Source organism: Saccopteryx bilineata, chromosome 5 (assembly GCF_036850765.1).
Source record: "Saccopteryx bilineata isolate mSacBil1 chromosome 5, mSacBil1_pri_phased_curated, whole genome shotgun sequence".
NCBI lineage: Eukaryota > Metazoa > Chordata > Mammalia > Chiroptera > Emballonuridae > Saccopteryx > Saccopteryx bilineata.
The window spans coordinates 90830887-90847435 of record NC_089494.1 but is presented as its reverse complement, the minus strand read 5'-3'; the positions used below and the strand labels follow the sequence as shown (position 1 = coordinate 90847435).

Below are 16549 nucleotides of genomic sequence, written 5' to 3'. Positions count from 1 at the left end.
CTTAATTCCTAGTTTTGGTTATATTGAAATATGTTCTGCTATGAGATATGAACTTGCATCATTTTGTATTTATATATACATGTGTGTATATATGTATTTATATATACACACATATAGTTTTTTATAGAGTGTTCAAGTTTTGTATTCCTGAAATGGGAAAGCTCTATTTTTTTTGTATGTGAGAAAAAGCACCCCTAGATCAAATTTCTTCATTAGCTTATGTTCCTCTTTAAGTTTTCTAATAATTAGGCCCTGGCCAGTTGGCTCAGTGGTAGAGCATTGGCCTGGCATATGGAAGTCCTGGGTTCAATTTCTGGTCAGAGCACACAGGAAAAGCGACCATCTGCTTCTCCACCCCTCCCCCTTCTCTTTCTCTTTCTACTCCCACTCCCTCCTCCCCATTCCCACAGCCATGGCTCATTCGAGCAAGTTGACCCCAGGCGCTGAGGATGGCACCATGGCCTAGCCTCTGGAGTTAAAATAACTCGATTGCTGAGCAATGGAGCAACAGCCCCAGATCGGTAGACCATCACCTGGTAGGGGGCTTGCCGGGTGGATCCTTGTTGGGGTGCATGTTGGAGTCTGTCTCTCTGCCTCCCTGCCTCTTATTTAATACAAAAAAGTTTAAAAATAATAAGTTTTCTAATAATTAAAAAGATGATTGCCTTGGAAAACAAATTATAGCAACAGTCTCAAGGAACCAGTGTGATTGTTGTAAAATCAGATGTTGATTCTTTTTTTTTTTTCTTTTTCTTTTTTTGCATTTTTCTGAAGCTGGAAACAGGGAGAGACAGTCAGACAGACTCCCGCATGCGCCCGACCGGGATCCACCCGGCACGCCCACCAGGGGGCGATGCTCTGCCCATCCTGGGCGTCGCCATGTTACGACCAGAGCCACTCTAGCGCCTGGGGCAGAGGCCACAGAGCCATCCCCAGCGCCCGGGCCATCTTTGCTCCAATGGAGCCTTGGCTGCGGGAGGGGAAGAGAGAGACAGAGAGGAAGGCGCAGCGGAGGGGTGGAGAAGCAAGTGTGCGCTTCTCCTGTGTGCCCTGGCCAGGAATCGAACCTGGGTCCTCCGCACGCTAGGCCGACGCTCTACTGCTGAGCCAACTGGCCAGGGCCAGATGTTGATTCTTTTATGATAAGATATTTAGTAATAGGATTCCAGGAACAGTTTTGGATTTTAAGAAATTGCTCATTAGATATTAAAAAAAATCAATATGTTGACTATCAAAGACTTACTATTTTATCTCTGGGAAGAACTTTAGGAAAACACCAATTGTAGATTCAGTATAATGTTGATTTTAATTATTCCTCTTTTATTTATTTACAGGACTGATTGTATAGAAAAAAAAGATAGCCCTGAAGTATATTTCTGTTGCTGTGAAGGCAATATGTGTAATGAAAGGTTTTCTTATTTTCCGGAGATGGAAGTCACACAGCGTAAGTTCATAGGGAAAACACATAAATCTGTTTAGTAGATTGAAAACAAAATATATTCATGTTGATGGAGTTATTTACTCCTTCCTCATCTACTCTTACTTTTCTCCTAAACTGTGATTCTATAATAAATATTTATTGTTGAATTTTTGTAGACCAAATCTGAGTTGTTGTTTTTTCTCCCCCTTCCATAGCTACTTCAAATCCAGTTACACCTAAGCCACCCTATTACAACATCTTGCTCTATTCCTTGGTGCCACTTATGTTAATTGCGGGGATCATCATTTGTGCATTTTGGGTATATAGGCATCATAAAATGGCCTATCCTCCTGTACTTGTTCCAACTCAGGTAAGTTATTGTCTTGCACTTTGTTATATTTTAAATTGTATATTTTAAAGTAATATTTCTGTGGTAAAACCCACCAGGTTGTTACAATTCATTTTCCTTTGGTATTAATTTTTGAATGTTTATTGTAATAGCTAGTTTTGCAGACTTATTAGTGTTGCATGTCCTGAACTTTTCTCAGTTAAGTATTGAGGTAGACTAGATTGAAAGATATTCCCATTCCTGTTCTTCTTGGGTGAACTTTACCGTTGTAATACTTTCTAGTGTGAGATCAAACCAGCTTTGTTTCTTGAGACATAATTGATGATGGAGAAGGGAAAGCATCACCCTTCCTTTCCTTCCATTCTCTCTTCCATTCCTAAATTGTGCCTTTTTCAAGACTACTTGTCAAAATACCCTTTTAACCATGGGGAGAAGGTAACTGAGAAAGTGTGGAAAAAGAAGTTTCATAAAGCTTCCGGAAGACACATCCATAAAAATGTTTTGGAGAAAAGGAGCAGAAAGAAGAGCAATGTTTCTCATCATGTGTTGTTGGTAGTTCCAAGGACTGTAGATGGTTTTTAGTTTGTGGTGTATCAGGTGTGTATTAAAGACTACAAACTTTTTTAATGCCCTGAGTCTTGCTTCTCTAATACCAAATGTAGCTGAAAATACAGGTGCTTAGGTAGCCAGATTAAGTGCATGGAATTTTCCTTGTTCTCTATCATGTGGACAGTTGGCTCTGATCCAGTGCTTTACAAGGACTTTTAGTATAAGTAGTTGATATTCTACTGGCTGAGGTAAGGTGATAACTTTTGGTTATACTTGCTTGAGACGTTTTTAAACTCTAGTTTTTACTGTTTCTTTAAACTCCTAAGATCAAGTTACGTTGTTCTCAGTATCACTTTGTTTAACTTTGTTGCTCTAATAGTACTAATGGTTAAAACTTGATAGAGGAAAATGGTAAAGTCATATAATTTAATGACCAAAACAAGTTCTTCCCTTTAAGCTTTATTTACAAAACATACTTCTTTCTCAGTACTTGCAGCAATCTGTTAGCATTAGATCATTGATCCCCATAATCTTTGTAAGATGTGTATATGGAGAAATAAACCTGAAGGTAAAATACCTTATTCAGTTAGGTAAACACACTATTTTGTTCAGCTGCAATATTTAAAATTTTAAACATTAGTAACTAAGTTGTGGTTCTATTAAAATCATCTCTAAAAAGTATATTAAAAAATTTAGTGTCCAATAAATATATTTAGTTTACTTCAAAAGGCCATAGAATGATGCATTTTACGTTGTTGGTGGTAACTATTTTAATAATAAATACCTACTTTAGAAGAAAGAACATTTCTATTTAGTACTATGGTGGCATCTGAATAATGTACCTAGATTTGTGGTATGATAGAAACAAACTGGAAACTACATTTAAAAGCAGTTTTTTTGTTTCTTAGTAGAACTCTAAGAATAATAATGTCATCTTATAGATAACATTGATTTGCATACAATATTGATATAAAAGTATGGTTGGATATATGTATTTTTTAAAGGGCTTAATATATGTGAGACCACTTTATTTAGAAATGCTAATTAATTTAAGGATTCAGACTTTTAAAAAAGGAGATACAATTATTATTTATAAATAACTAAGAACCAGAGATTTTCAGTAGTACTCATCATATCTGTGGGTTTTGGATATTTGTTGCCATGATTAATGTTATTGTATACATTTATTTAGGATTTGCATTGTTCTGTGGTGAATTCAGATGAATTGTATGAATTACTGAAAAATAAGGAATGAGTTTGAAGGTCTTTTGATGGAATGACCTGGAATGGTCAAGCTTGTAGTTAAAAATACAAGACTGGCTGACCTCATGCTTTCCTTCTGTCAATAACTATGTTGTGGAAAAGGAGCATTGTCATCAGTGTTGAGTTTCATTTGTCAACTTTCACAATGTCTTAAAAAGTATAGTGCCATGCTTTCAAGTCTTATTTTTGGTGAGAGGTTATGCAGATGAATTCTGTAAGACTTCTTAGGGGCCATCATGTTACAAAATGCTGTTATTATTTTTTTATTTCAAAATAATTACTGAAAATTACATCATGCGTTTATTGAATATTTAGAATATACCAGAACACTGGTAAGTTATAGCTACGTAGAAATACATATATTAGATAGGAATATATAAAAATTCATGAAAGATAAATCATTTTTTCTCCATGATTTTCAAATTGTGACTGCTGTATATGGGTCATCGTTATTACAATTTGTCAAAAAACACAAATTCCTGCACTACACTCTTGAAAGTATTGAATGGAACCTATGATGTTAAGTTTCTAATAAGTTTTCCAGGTGATTTTCATGAGCAGCCAGGTGTGGAAAGCACTGATTTGATTTTACCTCACAGTGTTGTTTGTATCAGTGTTTTTCAGCTGCTGGTCAATGGACTGGCAGTTAAAGAACACTGTTTTATATAGTATAGTATAATTCCCATTTTAGAGATAAAGACATTGAGACATAGCAAAGCTCACAGTTGTTAGAGCTGGAATCTAAACCAAGGTCCCTGACAACTAAAGGTTTGCTGTTATTGGTTATGCTGTTTTTTCCACAGAGCAGTTACCTCAGGTGTTTCAGATAATTCAGTAGACATCCCTGCCATTTCAAAATTATTCTATGGGCTAATTTACCTTTCTATTTTTCAGTGTTGAATAGTTTGACTGTTAAATGAATAATAACGTTGATCACATCATCTTCAATAGGATAGAAGGGAAAATAAACAAGTTATAGACATGTAGGTCATACTCATGTGTTTATTTTAAAAGCTTTAGCACATTTAGGCTAGGGTTGTAGGTAGAGATTCCTGTGTGTCTTGGGTTGATAGAGCCAGTGCCTAGTTGGTATCAAGACTTTATTGAGGGATAGAAGCAGGTAAGTGAGACATACTACACATTTGACATTTTAAGATGACTTCTGTATTTCATTCCATATTCATATCCCCATATTCTAAGTTTAATTACAAGACCAATTAGGACAATATCTTACATTCTTTGGATTTCTGGAACAGCTCTCTAAATTTTTTAAACACTTTTAGACAATGATTTAAAATCTGTTGTTCCTTTTCTTAGGGAAACTTTTCCCAGAGCTTTGGGTAAAGGCTGGTTTATGGATGAACTGGTCTGTTATGTTAATGGTATCTTATCATGATGATACTTTATTGGTGAGTCATTTCTCAATAAGAACTAGTCTTGAAGATTTATAGTGATGCTCAGCAGAGCAAGAATCTATACTGATAAAGTTATATATACTGTGTTTATTCATTGGTCTGATCTCAGTCATTTGTTCTCCTTGGGAAAAATAAGATCAGTCCTATGCTCTTACTAAGCTGGTTCTGGCTGTTAAATTAGGTAGGATTCTTTATTTCTGTGATGTAAAGTTATTTATAATTTCTTCTGGTTTTATTAGTATTTTAGAAGTAAGATGAGGATATATGTGCTTTTTAAAATCAGGTCTTTAATTATGAAACTTAGTAACCCATAAAAAATATTTGTTTATCTAAAATAAATCTGGCAGCTCTGGCCAGTTGGCTCAGTGGTAGAGCATCGGCCCGGCGTGTGGAAGTCCTGGGTTCGATTCCTGGCCAGGGCACACAAGAGAAGCATTTATCTGCTTCTCCACCCCTCCCCCTCTCCTTTCTCTCTGTCTCTTCCCCTCAAGCAGCCAAGGCTTCATTGGAGCAGAGTTGGCCTGGGCGCTGAGGATGGCTCCATGGTCTCCACCTCAGGTGCTAAAATGTCTCTGGTTACAATGGAGCAACAGTCCAGATGGGCAGAACATTGCCCCCTAGTGGGCATGCCAGTGGATCCCGGTCGGGTACATGTGTTACTCTGTTTCAGCCTCTCAGCTTCTCACTTCAGAAACACGCACACGCGCGCACGCACACACACACAAAATCTGGCATAGTAAGAAGCTTAGAAAGAGTAATTTTTTTTTGTTTTAATTGAAGCCATTCTTTTTTCTTTATAACCTGTAACTACTATGTTTATAATATTGTTTTATGGTTTCTTCCCAGTCATCCTGAATTAAAGCCTGGGGACAAGTACTTCTCTTAGTCTTGGCCCTGTCATTTACAAAGTCTTGTTCATTCACCTGTTGTTCATCCGTTTTGATCCTATTGTAAACTCAGGACATTATGACATCCAAGGCTCAGATTATTTCTATAATCTTGTAGCTGGTCTTCTTGCTTCCAGTTTTCTCTGTCTGTACTAATGCTATGGAATAGGATTTTACTTGTCTGATAATGTTACTTCTGTGCTTAAAAATATTTGAGAGGTCTCAAGTAGTCAACAACAAAATGTACAAAGTTTGGAGTATGACATGTGATCTTTCATATTTTGTCTGCCTTTTGATTGTTTTCTCCTTTTACAACCTAAGCCATCCATCATATTCACATAGAATGGTACTATCCTTGATGAAAGAATTGAGAAAATAGTGTTCAGGTCAGTTTCTGTCCTTTGTAATTCAGATGAGTGACCCCAGTTGAGAAAGGCTGTTGTCATTTGGGTACTTTTTATTTTCCAACTTGTCTCTAAGCTCCTTGAAGACAAGGTGTGTTTGTAATCACAACTGTATCTCACACAGTATTTGTATAGAATAACTATTCTATAAGTGATGAATTGCTGAACTGACTTTGTTGCATTTAGAGTTATACCAAGATGATAATGAGGTATGACTGGGGATTCATTTATTAAACACTTATGTGCTTTAGAGCTTTGCTTTAAGATAAATCTTGAGTCTATATTTCTTGGGGGTAAAATAAGTTTTGAGGTATTTCAGGCTTTTATAAGAGAATGCCATTATTCAGTTCTTTCTCTAACCACAGTCTTAAAGCATCTACTTAATTTGTGTCATCTAGGTCACTTTTCTTTTGCCTGTGTTGAAACTTTCTTTCAACATGTAGGTAGATGCTCTTATAATCTATAGTGAGCAAACTGAGCACAAACTGGTCTTTCTAGTGCCCGTGAGTCATAAATTGAGGGAATTGATATATCCACTCTATTATTAAGAAGTCTTATTGTGGTTAGAGTTACTGTGGTTTCAATAAAACTATTTGTATCACTTACATAACCATATGTGAGCTTAAGTTTGCTGCTTCTAAGATCTTTATTTGTTCTGATAAAAAATACTGCTTGATAAGAAAATATATTTTAGGGGCTGGAAATTACCTGCCTTTAACAAGGTACGAAGTTAGCTTCTTGTTAAATTTTTAAAGGCTGTACAAAAAGCACTATAGTATTGCAACAATAATCCTCTGAAAATGATATTGGTCTCTTCAATTCTTATATCATGACATGTTATGTAGGATTTGGTCTGATAAGGACTTAAGACTTTCAGATGTTTGAGATACGGAGTTGGGCATACAGAATAATCCTGTTGACCTTAATATTAAAGTAATCATAGGTTGTCATTTCATGCTATGTCAAATTACTATCCACTGAGAAACTAAGCCATCTGCAAAATGCTTTGTAGGATTTTCCTGTTGAACATGAATCTCTATTTGTACCCATTTAAAATTAGTAAGATATTGAAAGGGCAGCATCTCATTACTCAAACCAAGTCAGTTTAGAGAAGTATGCTTCTTTTTATTTGGGGAGGATACAGGAGAAATTTACTAAATTTTATCAAGTATTTAATATATGAATATTAAGTTATACTTGCAAAATTAATATTAAATTTATAGAAACATCTTGAAATAGGTTGACTGCTTATTAATTGCTTAGAATTTATAAACACAGCTCTTGCTTTTTCTATATCTTTCACTTTCTCTTTTTAAAATTCTCTTTTATTTAAAATAAGTGCTTGCTTGTTGTAACAAGACAAATTATATAGATAGAAGTGTGTCCCCCCAAAAGGGGAGAGAATCATTTGTTCTTCTTCTTTTTTAAAATTACTTTTCTGAAATGCCAGTTCTGACAGGTTGGTGTGTATTCTTTGACACCTTTCTTTACTATCATTTGAGTATGTACTTTATTCTATTTTATAAACTATAAAATATTATTTCATAGTGTATACTGAGGACAGCTTTTCAGCTCAGTACTAGTAATCTCATTAAATGATATGTTTTAAGTGAAATTTAGTGCTTTAATGTGTGCTCTTAAAATACCAAAATTTGTTGTTTTATTAGCTTAGAGTTTGTGTTAGTTTTCTGTTAAAAGCTGAAACCTACATTCCACAAATGTTTTCACTTTATTATTTCAGCATGCTTAAATTACTGTGATATGGCCCTAGTGGGTTGGCTCAGCATTAGAGTGTCAGCCCAGCATGTGGCTGTCCTGGGTTCAATTCCTGGTCAGGGCACACAGGAAATGCAACCAACTGCTTCTCCACCCTCCCCCTCTCCCTTGGTCTCTGTTCCTCTCTTCCTCTCCCACAGCCATGGCTCAGTTGGAGCAAGTTGTCCCTGGGCTCTGAGGATGGCTCCATGGCCTTGCCTCAGGCAGTAAAGTAGCTCAGTTGCCAATCAACAGAGCAACGGCCACAGATGGGCAGAGCATCTGCTCCATGGGAGCTTGCCTGGTAGATCCCAGTCTGGGTGCATGTGGGTATCTGTCTCTCTGCCTCCCCACTTCTCACTTAAAGAAAAAAAAATATGGTGATATAATGCTATTATCTTAAGCTTGAACATTTTTTTTTTTTTAGTATATGCCTAAGAAGTATATAGTATAGGGTGATTACCCATGTCTCTTCCTTCTGTGCTCCATTGTTTTGTATGACGGTTTTTTTTTTTTTGGAAACCTAAATTACAACTTACTTTTATATATACTTTTAGACTAATTCTGGTAAAAGACATATAGCTTGACCAAAAATTACTTACATTAGGCATATGTAAATTATTTCACTTACAAATTCACAGATATGCCCACTTGGAGACTGGTTGAAATTCTGTCTTCAAAATAAAAAATGAAGGGGAGGGAAGAAGGGGAAAAACATACTTTATCAGAAGCTTGAACAAGTTAAAGCTGCATATTAAAATTAATCAAAATACCTTAATTTTAGACTGACTTTCATTTAAAATTTAAAATCTTGGGTTCAGTTTTCCTTTGACCTGTAGAGAGCCCATCTGCCAATTTACAAATGGGACTTATACATATAGACCAGAATACATTATTTCTACTTATCTGGCAAGGAGAGAAGGTTGGGAGAAGTAAGTTTGTTTTTCTCTCTATTTCTTATTTCCGGGACCTTGTCCTAGATCTCTTCCTTCATTCCCAGCTACTTCATCGTTGTCAAATATTTTTCTATTAATTTGAGATTATAAAAATCAAAAAGTTCATTTGTTAGTGAAAGCTGGTCGTATCAGATAGACGGGGAGGTATTCAGTTTTGTTTAATCACTCACCTACTGCTGGAGTGCCTGCTGTGTGCCAGGCATCACCACGCTGGATGTGCAGTGGTGAGTAGCACCAGGGCAGTTCTTGCTGGCCCTTTTGCAGCCCATAGTTAATATGAGGGTGAACTAAAAGTAGATCGGTTGATTGGTTGTTTGACTTTACAGCTTGGAAATGAAGGATATAGTGAGTAAGAAGGAAGGTGCTTCAATAATTTTAGGCAGAGATGGAGGAAAGGAAGAGAAATTGCTGATTACAGTTCTATAGTACTAGTTAGATGAAGAGCTACATCTGGGGTGCTTAATGTTAAATGCTCAGTAAGTATTAGCTGTTATTGCTAACAGAGTTACAATTTCAAAATGGTACTCAATGAGTTATTGCTATTAAATCTATTGTAGATAAATATGTCAGTACTTTGAAATTAATTTAGTATAATAAAAGATTTCATTTTGACTTTATCAAGTACTATACAGAACACTTTACACATATTAACTCATTTAATCTTTCAGTACCCATGATATAGGTTCTATTTTAAGTCAATTTTATAGAATAAGGAAAGGCACAGATTGGTGAAGTGACTTGGTCTAGAGTTATCAGCTGAGTGGCAATGCCTAGACATTTATATCCAAGGATTACTACTCATTGAAGTAATTTTAATTGAATGGCTTATTTCTGTAAATAATTATGCAGGATCAGGGTACCTAAATTATATTTAAAATAGTTTTTATAGTGAGTATATATAGACTTATAAACATAATCACATTACTACATCACAATTTATTAATATATAGCATGGTCCTTTTTCTTTTTTCAGCCTTACTTACAGAATACAAGTGCTGAAATAAATAAAAATTAAAGTGTTTTTCTATAGCAGTAATAAACCTGATGCTACTGAGCAGCAGCCGAAGTGGGCGTGCCTGTGATCTCTTTCAGACCTTCCAGCTCAGTGCTGGCTGCCCTAAGGGGCTACCAGCTTCTTAGGGGACATGTTCAGAATCCTCCTTCTATCCACTCTGATCTGTCTTTGCCTTATTTTCAGGAGGAATTTAGATGAGAGAAACTGTAGGAAATAGGAGTTGATATATCACAAAGGAATTCTAAAGATCTAATTGGATGGAATCCTGGCTGTGCACTTAAAAGTAGAGGTAGTACTGAATCTGTTCACGTGTGAGGTCTTGCTTGCCCTAGCCCAGATACGCTGTCCTGATCCACACACTCTGTTATTGTTTATAGATTCTGTTTCTCTTTTTATAATTAGCAATGGTAAAATTTCTTAGACTGTAAGATAATTAGATAACTAAGAAGAGACAAATTTGGAATTTTCCAGTTCTCAAATACTTTGGGTTAGCGGATCCTTAATTATTCTTGACAGTTCTAAGAAGTTGTTGAGTGATATCAGAACAGTTTAAATAGGGGGAAATGTATATATTTTATATATGAACCAAAATTCATATTTTTATAAAGATTTCTTTGTATTCCAGTTTTGTATGTCTCACTGGTTACTAAGTATCTTTAACATTCAAGGGTATTGATCTTTCTCAAACCTGGGTCTCCATGGAACCAGTCACCATTTGCTTGCACAATTCAGAAATCTAGGGATGGGTCCTAATACTGTTTTTCTATCTTCTTCCCTTTAATACTTACTCTGTTTCTCCAGAAGATCTTTTATTAAACTTTGCCAGTTTAAGTCAGATTTCTCCTTAAAGTTTCTCAAGGTACTGAATTCCTTTTTGTTCCATTTATTTTATACATATGGACTCATTAGTGTAATCTTTTATTAGTCTTTCTCCCCTACAGAACTGTAAGCACCCTGAGAGCCTGGGTAGTCAGTGCCTGGCACAAATTAGGCACTCAGTAAAGTTTTGTTAAATGAATGCAGAAGCGTTCCTTTCTGGTGTTAGGCAGTTTATTTCTTTACCCCTTAAGGAAAGTCTTTTTTTCTTTTTAATTCAGCAATCTAATTACTTGACATTAATGTGCTGATTTGGTTTTCACTGTTATCACCAGTTATAGTTAATGTCATTCAAGTTCAATTTTCTATGTTGTAAATCTGGACTGTTCTATTCACTTTTTATCTATTTATGCATTTTAGTGAATTTATTTTATTTTGGATTCTGTTTCGATCTATTTATTTTATAACATAGCGTGTACATTTGAGACTTGTTCTTGGTGTCGCTTGTTGGGATTATTCTGTAGTTTATTCTAATGTGTATTTATTGAGAAGTATATGGAGCAAAGATACAGTTTTGGTAAAATGCATGAACAGCTCCTATTTGCACAGTGTTATTACAGTGGCGTCTTTATCTCTGAAAGCACCTGTATGAAAACAAACCCTGAGAGAATCTATAGTCTAGTTATTCATGTGGCATCTCTTTCTTTCAAGGGATGGGTTTTACTCTGGAGTACTGATAAGATGTTTTGATAGTAGGATTAGTTAAGCCTTTTAGATGAATTATAAATAGTCCTGAATCATTGTCACAGGAAAAAATTAAGAAGAAAACTAGTTAAGCAGCTAGTACAGATAAATGAGTTTTCAAGTCTTCTTTGTTGTTGTTATATTGTTCTTGTTAGAAAAACTGCAGAAATATTGAACTTAAGAATATGATCAGCAGTTGGAGGGATTCATAGCCTTCCTTTACATTGCTGACAATATTTCTTTTAACTTTAAATTTGGGACTTTACTTATTTTGGGATGACCGGGAAAATGAGAATCTTGTTCTCTATGAGTGTTCTCAGACTGAAAAGTATATATAGATTAGGGGTCCCCAAACTTTTTACACAGGGGGCCAGTTCACTGTCCCTCAGACCATTGGAGGGCTGGACTATAAAAAAAAACTACGAACAAATCCCTATGCACACTGCACATATTTTAAAGTAAAAAAACAAAACAGGAACAAATACAATATTTAAAATAAAGAACAAGTAAATTTAAATCAACAAACTGACCAGTATTTCAATGGGAACTATGCTCCTCTCACTGACCAGCAATGAAGGAGGTGCCCTTTCCAGAAGTGTGATGGGGGCTGGATAAATGGCCTTAGGGGCCCGCATGCGGCCGTGGGCTGTAGTTTGGGGACCCCTGTTATAGATACTTGTTCCCAGGGCCACCGCTGCTTGAACTCTTCACTGTTGATGTGGCTAGGAATGTAGAGTAGCAATTCTCCTGGTCTGTCATTCTTTCTATTTCATTCTCATCTTCTTAGTCCTCCCTTGTCATCGTCTTTTCTTTTACCCCAGAGTATTGTTTTAGTGTACTTTCGCACATATTCACATAGGCATTGGAAATGTTTTTCTGTTTCACTATTATTATTCTACTGTCTTTCATGAAAGGGGAGTGAAGCAGTTCAGGAAGTAGGAGATACTAGAGATTCTTAAGGAACTATCAAAGTGTGGTCTAGGAAACTTGCTATATAAGAATTCCCTCATTGCTGCTCCTACAATTTTTGTTAAAGGCAATACTGCCCTCTGGTGTCCAGAAGTCAATTTCAATGCATGTCTTCTCAGTTACTATTATTTTTTTTTTACTCTTATAGTTAAGATGCTATTACTTCTTAGAAAAACAATTAACAGTTATTTAAAACTTGGTTTAGCTTATTTGCTGGTTTGAAGTCCATTGAATCAGGTAACTTGGGGTCATACAAAAGCCATCTCTCTATATAATACCCCTATCTGATAGGTAATGTCCATGTTTGTTTGTTTGTTTTTTTAATGTTACTTTCCTTTGTTTATAAGAAAAGTCCAGTCCTCATTCTAGAAATATGATACACTGGATCATTGACAACTTTTAAAAGGATAAATCATTATTCTCCTTCCTTCACTTTTGTAACTGATGTGTCATTTTTCATTTCATTCTGGATATAAATCGTAATTTCTTTTGCCTGTGTTTTTTCTTCACAAGCACGCCTTTCATATAATGATAGAGGTAAGATGCATTGATGTTTGTTTTATGGTTGTGGAACTTTTTGTGGATGCATACTTAAATATTTTGTTCATAGATTTTTTTTTTGGTGCTTTACTGTGCATCCTTTATATATTTATGTTATGAAGTTTTCTTTTCTACTTTTAGTATTTAAAACATGGTTGATTTGCCATAGTAATAGTTTTTGGTTTTAAAGGATTGTTAACAATATTTATACCTTATTTGAGGTAGAATGTAGAAATAATTGTTGTAGTTGATTAGAAGTTAGCACCTAATGAATAGATTTTAACCTTCAAAGATTTTTAGCCTTAAAAGCCTTGTATTGTTCAATTTTTATATTACATCATTAGCTTAAATGTCAGCATGTGCTCATTTTTGATAGGGTCTAACTTTCTGGTCGAATCCATTGTCTTTTAATGTGAAATCTGTATTTTCACGTAGTTGCTTTCATCTTTGATATCTTTAGCAAGTGGATTAACTTTGGAAGTATAACTTGATCTTTTACTGTGTGGAAGGTGAAGACTTTATTTAGATTGAGTTCACCCTTCATATGGAGTATTCAGAATAAGTAAAATGATCACAAACTTATTTGCGGCTCTTCACTTCTAATAATTTATTCCAGTATTGGAGTATTAGTTATAGTAATGTTATTGGGTAGTTGTGTTGGGTGGGGGATACTTTGTTCAGCTATAGTCATTTGTTGCTTCATAACATGATGCCTTATTATGCCATAATTTTCATATATAGTGGGTAAAGGAGGGATATAATCAGAGTCATATTCTAATGTGTATCCTTTTAACTGTGCAAAAAATAGTGTGGATACTGCAAAAGCACTGGAGACTTAGGGATAATTTTCAGAAATGTGCAGTCCTTATACATAGTAGCCCCAGCCAAAAGTGGTTTTCCTATGTAGTAGTGTAAAGCCCTGTTTTTATGGATAACATTAGAATGTTGATGTCATGAAGTTTAAGTCTGAGTTTGTCTCCCAGGTTGTTCTTATACTTTAAAGGCATAAACCTCTATTTCTAGAATCCAGTATTGAGGTTTTTTTGTGGGTAAGTTAGTATAATGATGTTAATACACTGAATCATTTCTTTTTTTTTTATAAATAAATTTTTATTTTAATGGGGTGACATCACTAAATCAGGGTACATATATTCAAAGAAAACATTTCCAGGTTATCTTGTCATTTAGTTCTGTTGCATACCCATCACCCAAAGCACTGAATCATTTCTTATCTTAGATTATAGAATAAGTAAAAGCTAGATATTAGAGATGCAGTTAAAGATAAATAAAAAGATGAAAAGTATACCTTGGCTAGCTAGCTCAGCAGTAGAGTGTCAGCCTGGTATGTGGAAGTCCTGGGTTCGATTCCCAGCCAGGGCACACAGGAAAAGCGCCCATCTTCTTCTCCACTCTTCCCCCTCTCCTTCCTCTTTGTCTCTTTCTTCCCCTTGAGCATCCAAGGCTCCACTGGAGCAAAGTTGGCCCAGGCACTGAGGATGGCTCCATGGCCTCTGCCTCAAGCACTAGAATGGCTCTGGTTGCAACTGAGCAACGCCCCAGATAAGCAGAGCATTGCCCCCTGGAGGGCATGCTGGCTGGATCCTAGTTGGCCGCATGCGGGAGTCTCTCTGCCTTCCCGCTTCTCACTTCAGAAAAATTAAAAACAAAAACAAAAACAAAAAAGATGGAAAGTATAAATAGAAAAACATTCTAATAATTTTTCATTGAAAAAGCAAACGGTTGATTGATGTTATAGATTTTAGGCAGTTGTAATCTGTTACAGAGTTACTCGTTTTAGAACCAACCTTTTAAGTATTACAGGATATTATTTAAAAACATGTATCATTTCTAAAAGTTTTGATACTTTATAGGAATGTACCTTAGTAAACTGTTTTATCATCCTTTGAAAATTGGCCATTGTTCTCCTTAATTTAAGGTTTTACTTACAAGTAATTTTGACAATAATGTTTTCAGGCTATGATATAATAGTAGGTAATATCATTAGGAAAATGATTTAAGATTTCTTATTGAAATAATGGTAGCTTAGAAACTTGCTGAAAAAGAGACTTGGCAAGTTATGGGAACTTTGAAGTTTCTCTGTGTTTGGAAAACATTCAGTGATTTTTTTTTTCTAAGCATAGACATTTTAAATTAATGTATCTTTCCTGAAATTAAGGTTAATATTATATTAAATCGTATTTTGCACTACTGACATTTTTAATTTGACATGTGAATTAAGTCATCTAAATCCTATTCTATAGACAGTCATATTCAGGTGGATGGTATTCTTTAGAAACAACAATGGGCCATATTTATGTTATCTGGAGAGACATTATCAGTCAATTTATATAAAATTATTAAAAATCTCAGGGTTGAATTTTAGAGCGATACCATTTACCTGGTTATTTTTCCTTCGGCTTTTAGCCCTTACCTGCATACTTTAGTTTTTAGAATTGCTGCTTTGAAAACTCAGCTTTTCTAATATATCTCTAAAGGAGGGGAAAGTCATTGACTTTTACTTTATAGTTATGAACTTTTTCAGTTAGTTAGCAAAATTATTCTTTTATGCAGTTATCCAATAATTCTTGGACTTCCAGCACTGATTGGTTTCTTTTGCCATTAGAAGAGTAGGTTTTAACCTTTTTTCCCCGACTCCACATTCACATACTGTATTTCCCCATGTATAAGACACACCTTAATTTTGGAGCCTGAAATTTGAAAATAAATGTATTACATAAAGTTATTGAACTCTAGTTTTACTCATCATAAAATTCATACAATTCCTCATCACTGTCAAAACTCCCCCCATTAACTTGTCCTCATCTGTGTCTGGTGACCATTCACTGTCTTCAACAATTGTGCGAAGATAAGCACAAAGAAGCGGGCAGTGGAAGTAAAAAAAGCTACAACCACTGTATAAGATGCACCCAGTTTTTAGACCCCAAATTTTTTGAAAAAAAAAAAATGTCTTATACACGGAGATATACGGTAAGTAGCAAACTTCCATCGGTACAGTTTCCTTTTACAAGTACAAATGATCAGCCTTGGAATGAGGTAGGAGGGTTAGTTTTTAAATCTTTTCAGAGATTCTTGTATTCTCTCCCATTGAGAATCATAACTTTAGGTTTCATACTTCTATAAGATTTATATTTGACTTCCTGGATTCCTCCTTGTTAAACAAAAACACTCTTTTTAGCTCTCCTAACCTTTCATGTTTGCGTGATGGAAAAACAACTTTTGTAGACATTTAAAGTAAATATGTGAGATTGAAATGAGTGACAGGAAGTCTTGTATTTATCTTATTGTTTTAAAATAAGAATTCTGAAACCATTTTGTAAAGATTTTTACTTTAGAAGACCTATTTTTTTATATTTCTACTTTAGAAGACTAGATTTTTAGTTTAGAAGACCTATTTTTTTCTCTTTAATACCTTGCGGTGTTTCTATTCTTGAGGGTTCTACAATGTA

General features: G+C 35.1%; 1 protein-coding gene across 2 annotated transcripts in view; it reads left to right on the top strand.

Annotated features, from left to right (window-relative positions):
• Nucleotides 1–16549, top strand: part of ACVR2A (activin A receptor type 2A) — a 113269-nt gene that overhangs the window by 82070 nt on the left and 14650 nt on the right. Inside the window, exons 3-5 of one of the 2 annotated variants that reach the window (XM_066279427.1) lie at nucleotides 1335–1444; nucleotides 1636–1790; nucleotides 13056–13079. In XM_066279427.1, coding sequence (XP_066135524.1) covers nucleotides 1335–1444; nucleotides 1636–1790; nucleotides 13056–13079 — 289 coding nt within the window. The remainder of the gene's footprint in view (nucleotides 1–1334; nucleotides 1445–1635; nucleotides 1791–13055; nucleotides 13080–16549) is intronic. The other variant, XM_066279428.1, reaches the window with a different exon arrangement.